General features: G+C 38.4%; 1 protein-coding gene across 1 annotated transcript; it reads left to right on the forward strand.

Moving 5' to 3' along the window:
• Nucleotides 1–2,715: 2,715 nt before the first annotated feature.
• Nucleotides 2,716–5,731, forward strand: tac1 (tachykinin precursor 1). The gene is made up of 5 exons (XM_060904036.1): nt 2,716–2,829; nt 3,614–3,716; nt 3,902–3,925; nt 4,591–4,647; nt 5,665–5,731. Exons 1-5 carry the CDS (start codon nt 2,716–2,718, stop codon nt 5,709–5,711), a joined length of 345 nt encoding a protein of 114 aa, XP_060760019.1. The 3' UTR covers nt 5,712–5,731.
• Nucleotides 5,732–8,699: the final 2,968 nt, after the last annotated feature.

Genomic DNA, 8,699 nt, shown 5'->3' on the forward strand with positions numbered 1-8,699 from the left:
CACAACATTCCGGACGAGATAACGAGACCAGCGGGGTCTCAATACTTAAGTGACTTACCCATCCAATGAGGATTGTTATTTTCTTGTTTACAAGATACCACATCTGAGTCGCTGACAAATCCTGAATTTCTGTAAAGATAACTGTCCAGAGATTTATAAGCACGCAGTGCTTCACCACTGAACAGCGAGGGAAAGTTAATGAGGTAATTATACACATCTGGGTATTCCGCTGGCAGTTCAATATCCACTGACACGGTCGTGAAAACTACGTCTGCTAATCGATAAGGGTCACTAATCTGTAGGTCATTTATTTTAGACATATATCTAGTTATCTGTTCATTAGAAAAATGAGCCGTGTAGTCCGTCGGTTGAAATGGATCCATTTTGTACACGAGTGCAGCAGTATTCAGCGGTGTTTTTTACCGACAAGATGGCGGCTGTTTACATTCCGGTCATGTGACTGCAAGAGGTCTATACACAATCCTCCTCCTCAGTCTTCTTTTCCTACAAGTTATGACACGGAAAAATCCCAAAGCTGTGGGTTCCCATGTTAGAAATCATGTATTTTGTAAACTATTAGCTCCATGGTCAGTCTACCAACCTTATTTTGATCATGACTCAATAAAGATTACTCGGCCCAACATGCTATTCAATTCAAGTCAATCATATTGATCCAAACAGTCAATATTTTTTTTCAACCAAGAAGAAAACTTCCAATTTACTCCACCGGTGCTGCCATTTTGGAAATCACATGATGCATTGCTGCGTGCTGATTGGTTGCAAGGTGAGTGACGTTGAATTAATCTGTAAGAAACCACGCACCAATGTTTTAAATGTGTACTGTCAAAATGAGTGACAAAAATAAAAAAAACAGGACTAAAGGTTCAGAACACACCGTGTCATGGTGTTGTATGGAATGGAAGGGTTGGAAATTAAACAAGTAGTACACAAAGTCTAAATTTATGATACACTATGTGGCTTCAAATCATTATTCTGAAGTTTATTTGGGCGCTGATTAGGGGTTGCTGATAGATCCGGCGTGTAAGATTCACGTGCGCTGTTTGAGCTTTGGCCAATCAGCGTGCAGGAATGCAATCATGTGATTTTTAATCATGGCGACGCTGGTGGAGTAGATTAACTTTTTGGCTCGATTCAGAAAATCACCAGCAGGGGACACGAATATTGATTTGAAGTTGCTGAAATGTTGATTCAGGAATCCTTTATTGTTCTGTGATCAAACGGAGACTGAGTGATTGTATGTGGAGTGAACCGTCTATGAATTACAGCTTTGGGGATTTTTCCGTGTCATAACATGTAGGAAAAGAAGACCGAGGAGGATTGTGTATTGTGGCATGTAGCGACTGTGAAAAGGACCAGTGTGACTACAGGCTTTCATTAGTCCCAATCACGAGCCAGACCTGATTTAATAGTTCATCTTTGTCTCCCCTCAACTATCAACTGTGCTTTCAATTTGGCTGTAATGAAAACCAGCAGCCACACGGGCCCTTTGCAGATAAGATTGAAGACCCCTGCCTTAAAGGTCGCTGGGAACTACGAGCTAGCTCATTAATTATCCAATTAGCCCTTAAGGAACTCTCAGAAAACCACTTTTTTTTTTCAAACAATGTAGGGTACTGTATAGTTGAAGGGTTCCTCTACATGTCAAAGTTCTAAAATGGATCTGCTTACAAAACAAAAACGTTCCTCGAAAGGTTGTTTGGGTAGTGAATGGATCTAATTTACTAAAGTGGTTCTACAAGGAACCTTTTCTAAAAGAAAAAACCCTTATCTGTTGTAGGATTTAAATAGAACCTTTAAAACCTAAAAAAAAACAGATGCTATACAAAAGTGTTTCTATCTATCTATCTATCTATCTATCTATCTATCTATCTATCTATCTATCTATCTATCTATCTATCTATCTATCTATCTAGTGTTCTTCAGGTGTTCTTTGGATGGTTAATGATTCTAAGTTAAGAAAGTGATTCTCAGTGGCAACTTTTTATTAAAAAAAAAAAAAAACACCTCAGTTGGAGGTTCTAAATTGGACCATTCAAGGTTTCCACAGCTCAGATGCTAGTTGAAAGCTTTTCCTTTCTTTCTTTCTTTCTTTCTTTGACAAAGATCAATATCTTACAATCTCAAATAGTTTTGGAAAGTCACTTTTCCCCCCAAATCTCACCACTTTGACGCAAAACCACACTCTGACGTATTCTAGTCTGCTCATTTTAGCTCCGGGATCTCTCTCTCTCTCTCTCCCCCCCAAGTACCTTTTTAGTAATTCCTACGTAACTCTGTCATTAGGGAGTGAGTGCCACTGTCTCTCCTCTCTTCTGCTCTCCTCCCTCCCCCTCACACACATCACAACAGCAGTGCACAGTATATAGGAACTTCACCCGGGTTCAAGAAAAAAAAAAAGAAAAACTCGGTCATCACCCAGGCGTCATCTCCTGTGAAGGACATCAGGGTGAGGGGAAGAGTTTTTGGGAAGACACGTGCCAAGCACATTTATTTATTTTCTGCTATAAAAGCCGTGCTGTGTGTGTCTGATCAGTGAGAAAAGAAAAAGCAGGGGAACAATACAGGAGCGGTCTTTCTTCACAGCATCTCTCTCTCCGTCGCTCCCTCAGTCCTCCACAGCACACTTTTAGGAGGACCCTGACTCTGGGACATTTGATTTTTTTTCTTTTTTCTTTTTTTCTCCTCCACTCCATAATGAAGTTGCTGCTCGCAGTAGTGGTGCTTTTTCTTGCACTAAATGAAGTATTTGCTGAGGAAATGGGTCCAAATGAAGACCAGGATTACTGGGCAAATGGCTATCTAGTGCAGGTAAGTGGGTTTATGAGAGAGAAAAAAGAAGAAAGAAAGAAAGAAAAATCTATTGTTTTGGTTTAGTTAGGAAATCACACCTCTTTATAACAAATAAATCACTAATTATGAAATGTTGTTCATGATGAAGTTCATCTTAATGTCTCAGTGTCTAGTTGGACTTAAAAATTTTATTAAAATGCTGGATTTTTTACTTTTGTAGCAAATGTATCCTTATGTATTAAAAGACATTACTTATGAACCACAATTTGAGATCAAACAACGCAAAGATCAATACAAGTCAATGCAATTCCAGTAAATGAATTTGTGTCGCTGTCCAGTACTGAAACAGATTGTTGCTTGTTTTATACGCATCGCACGTCTCCCATTTGACTTTGCACCCTGGAAGACAGCCAAGCACTCTCCAAAGAGCCATGCTATGGTATGAATATGACAGACAAAGAAAGAGCTCGAGAGCTAGTCTAATTTATGAAAATTCAAGCAGGTTTTTTTTTTTTTTTTAATACATCAGAAAATCCACAGAGGAAACCCTTCACACTGAACACTGTTTCAATAACCACCACTGATAACGGTTAATACATTAATGAATTAAGCTTTTTAAAGATTTCAGTCTCTCCCAGTTGTTTCAATCATCTTGACGTGTCTGCTATAAATCAGTACATTACCAAACGCACAAGGGACACTGAAATGGAACTCGATGATTGATATTAGTTTTTTTTCTGCACACTATAAAACCTTTTTCCCTTCCCGTCTCATTTTACACTCATCCAATAACCCTTCCTAGGATGACTGGCTTCAAGCCGATCCCTTCAGAGAGATACTCAAACGGATAACGAGAAAACCACGGCCACATCAGTTCATCGGTCTAATGGGGAAGCGCTCCTCCGGTAAGACCATTTCATCCTAAAGCTCTCTCGCCCTGTCTTCCTCTCTTCCTTCGAACCTTTATTGATAGACTCAGTAAATAGATCAACCAATTCAGTAGTGTTCTTAAGGTTATTAAGGATAAAATGAAGCTGCTGGAATAACCAGATGTTCTTTTTTTTTTTTGCATGTTTTTGCCTCCCAAAAGCTAACACACAGATTACACGAAAAAGTAAGTACTGTAATTAATTATTTGAAAATTTTTTTTTACATTTTTTGAAGGTTCATATTGTAATATTTATGTAAAGTGGGTGTATGTGGAAGTCATTGGAATAATTTACATGTACTGTATTAGATAGGCAAGATGAGTATTTGCTAAAGCCCTAAAACTCTACAACGCTTAGGTTTTCTGCTTTTAGAAAAGGTTTTGGCACCAATTTAGTACATTAGAACCAATAACCATGCAAAGAACCTGCCTTTTTTTTTGGAATTAGATAGACTGATAGAAAGACAGATTGATATGGGGTAAGAGGAGCATTTTGTATGAAGGTGCATGTTTACATCACACACACACACACACACACACACACACACACACACACACACACACACACACACACACACACACACACACACAATGCTATAGGAACATCATTAGCGCTGGATCTCATTTGCTCTGTGTAATTACAGTGTTCATTCAGGTGCTTTAGATGCTCGACGTTCTCTATTTCAGGCTCTTCTTCATCACATTTCACAGTCTTTCACTGAACTGACCGATATAAAGAACAGATTCAACCAACGTGTCATCAAACACACTTGACTGAACGAAAGGTTTTATTTGTTGATCAATTGATGAGTGATTTTTATTTTTATCTTTTGCTCATATTTACTTTCCAGGGCATAAAATTAACTCCTTTGTGGGTCTGATGGGTAAAAGAAGCCAAGAGGAACCTGGTATGTATAGAATAATATCGTCACATCTAAACTTTACTAATAATACCCAGTATATAGTGGTGAATGAATGTGATCAATTTGTGTTGTTAAAAGATGCACAGTAATGACAACTGAGCATTACAGAGGTGAAATAGAAAAGAAGAAAAAAAAACCCAGCTCATTATATCATGGCTGGGTTCTTGCCCAAACTCAGAATCACATCATCAGTTTTTCTTTGGCTAATCATAGAGTACACCGTCACACTTGCCAGAGCAGTTGGGGATTAAGTGCCTTGTTCAAGGGCACTTGAACCAATCCTGCTTGTTCAGGGAATCAAACCAGCAACCTTTTGGTCCCCAAGCTGTTTCTCTAACCATTTGGCTTCCCTGAACTCATATTATGCTCGAAAATCCATCCAAGGAAGAAAGAAGTGGCGCACGTTTCAATACACCATGCATCTGAAGCCACTTTAAAGGCCGTGTGTTCTTTACAAGCAACAGAAAGAAATGCAATTTTATCATTTAAAACCATCTCATAAATTGTCATTTCACTTTCAGAACATCATACGGACTCTTATTCAGTCCAAACTGATAAAAGTGGCAACGTTTTTTTTTAATATTTCACTATTAATAAACCTTAATCAATCAACAATCCATCAAGAATATTTACTTCCCAGTTTCAGAGCTAAACATAAGTACAGATTGAATCTCATGGACCGGGAATGTATAATTATTTTAATAAATAAGATTTTGGAAATTCTTGTTGCAAATCTATTTTGTGAATGTAGTAGAACTATAATAATAATAATAATAATAATAATAATAATAATAATAATAATAATAATTATTATTATTATTATTATTATTATTATTAGTATTTCCATAATGTGATCCTTACAGTTAATCTTTTTTTTCTTTAATGTTCAAATATTTTTAAATAAATCACTGTTCGGACTCTTGTGTAATTTCTATAAACCTTATTTTCTGATTTTCTCTGGTTCAGTTTCCAACGTTCATCATGTTTCTCTCTTTCTATTAGGTTCATATGACTGGAGCTTGCTACAGAGCTACGATGAAAAGCGTTGACGAACAGCTCAACCTCCATCATGTCTGCTTCATGCTCAGTGGAGATGCCACTCATGGTTTTTTTTTTATTTGTATGTTTGTTTTTCTAAAATAGGTGGTTTCATTTCTCGACTCCAATAAAACATCTTGTTTTCCACCGTGTGGTGATGTAGCAGTACCTGTGCCAATTTGTGTACCAAGAGTGGAAGGGACATTTTGATCCTGTCCAACCTGTAATATTGTGTTACTGTACAAAAAAAAAAAAAAAAAAAATTACTAGTGGACTATTTGCACTGCCAATCTCTGCATAGTGCCTCACGATGTTCAATCCCAACCTGACTGTGCTGTAAATACTCATCATGTTCATTATTCTCAGTATTTCCTGTCCATCACTGTAGCTGTGGCTTAACATTATATAAAATATTAAAATTATTTTTCTTATCGGTGGAATTGTGGGTTGTGAACATTGTGGTTGTAGATGTGGAGCATGTGCGCCTCCTGGGGGTTGAAAGGAGAGATGACAGAAGGTGTAGTGTTTGATGAAATGACAATTCAGGGCAGAAAAGCAGTTTATTCCCAAACAAAATCTCTGATCAAGTGTGAAACTATTCTGAAAGTAGGGGTGTGAATCTGGTGTTAAACCTGAAACTCTGGCTTAAATAAAGTACACTGAGATTATTGAAGCCTTCCATATTGACATGATAGCTAATGAGCTGTAAAGTAATAGTCTATTCACTCACACACACAAAGATGCCAAAAGTATGAATGCAAAGAAAACATGCTTGTATATTTTACAAAAAGTTGACGTAGCTGTGATATAAATGAAGGACTATCTCATCTCATCACATCATCTCTAGCCACTTTATCCTGTTCTACGCTGGAGCCTATCCCAGCTGACTACGGGTGAAAGGCGGGGTACACCCTGGACAAGTCGCCAGGTCATCACAGGGCTGACACATAGACACAGACAACCATTCACACTCACATTCACACCTACGCTCAATTTAGAGTCACCAGTTAACCTAACCTGCATGTCTTTGGACTGTGGGGGAAACCGGAGCACCCAGAGGAAACCCACGCGGGCACGGGGAGAACATGCAAACTCCGCACAGAAAGGCCCTCGCCGGCCCCGGGGCTCGAACCCGGACCTTCTTGCTGTGAGGCGGCAGCGCTAACCACTACACCACCGTGCCGCCCTAATAATAATAATAATAATAATAATAATAATATCATATTAATTCACCTTTACTAAAAAGCATTGAAAAAAAAGTGCTGTTCTTTTCCTTGTGGTAATCAGACTCTGGGTCTAATCATAAAATGTTGTTGATGTTCACTAAGGAAGTGCCTTGACAACAACAACAACAAAACAATAAGCCCAGTTGAGAAAAATAGCCTGACATAATTTGTTCCTGTAGCTACAAGATGTATAAAAAGTACCCAAACCTGAAAAAAATAAAATAAAATAAATAAGTGCATTAAAATATGTGAATTTTCAGATTTTTAAAACTTTTGAGTAAACATTGATGTGATTTAGGTTTTGAAAGCAGCATGGTGGGATTTTCTTTTTTTTTTTAATTTGTTGGCTTGATTGTGGTTTGAGTGCAGCATTTTGTACTTGGGTTCTTAATGAGTTCTGCACTTCCAGGCCACCATAGTTTCGTCCACTTCTACATTCGTCTTAGCAGCGCTCCTACGTTTCCAGTTTCTTTCCTAAAGCCAGTATCTCACTGGGCTGCGACAGCTTGCGAACGTCATTCACGAAAGAGTTTCAAAAGTGTCTTGAAACATTCGCAGGGCTTCTCAATTTCCTCGCATGAGTCGCAAAGTGTCGCTCATTCGTCGCTGAAATTTTGAACGTGTTCAAAAAATTAGTGCGACAAAATTTCTCTCAAAATAGCCACAAATGCGTCGCTGGTGTCGCAAAGCCGTCACGAACCCTTCTCATGTCAGTTTCCATGAGACAGGAAGTGCGAGTGTATCTCACTGGGCTGCGGCAGCCTGCGACTAGTTGGAGACACAACAATTGTGATAAAATATGCGAATATCACTTCAGTGTGATTCCAAGTGAAAATTGTCGCCAATTCGAATATTTTCTCGCAATTGTTGTGTCTCCAACTAGCCGCAGGCTGTCGCAGCCCAGTGAGATACTACCCTAAGACTCAAAAATGGCCATGTTTTATAGCCCATGTCTGCAAGAGCTCCTTAGTTCAAGAAAATTAAACGAAAAATTACGGTCGCTGATGTTCAGTTCTGATGAATGTAAACAATCCTGATGAGAGTATTTAAAAAAAATAGAAATGCATCATAGAACTGAATCCAAGGAGTTTATTTTGGTCTCAACAGACCACATAAGCTTCATGACATGTTTTGAGTTTAAAACAGGATTCCATGTGGGAGTTTTTTTCAACAAACCATATACTATCAGCATCAAAACAGGATCACCTGAACCTTGGATAATATTAAAGCTGTCCACCAAATTTCATCCAAATCCGTTCACTAATTTTCGAGTTACTTTAGAAACGGACCAAAAAAAAAATCTTGGATCTACATTCACTTTAATAGGAACTTATTCTTGATTCTAAGATTCCTGTTCTTGGCTGCAGGAGTGGAACCCAATGTGTTCTTCTGCTGTTGCATGCTGAGATGCTTTTCTGCTCACCACGGTTGTAAAGAGTGATTATGAGTTACTATATCCTTCCTGGCAAAAAAGCTCAAACCAATCTGTCCATTTTCCTTTGACCTCTCTTATCAACAAGGCGTTTGTTTCCACCCACAGAACTGTTGTTCACTCGATGTTTTTTGTTTTTCGCACCATTCTGTCTGTGTAAACTCTAGAGACTGTTGCGTGTGAAAACCCCAGGAGATCAGCTGTGTCTGAAATACTCAAACCAACACCCATGCCACGGTGAAAGAAAGTCACACTTCACTGTGAGATCACAATTTTTCCCATTCTGATGTTTGAACATTGTGAACATTAACTGAGGCTCTTGATATGTATCTGCGTGATTT

The sequence above is a fragment of the Neoarius graeffei genome, chromosome 22 (assembly GCF_027579695.1).
Source record: "Neoarius graeffei isolate fNeoGra1 chromosome 22, fNeoGra1.pri, whole genome shotgun sequence".
Classification (NCBI taxonomy): Eukaryota; Metazoa; Chordata; class Actinopteri; order Siluriformes; family Ariidae; genus Neoarius; species Neoarius graeffei.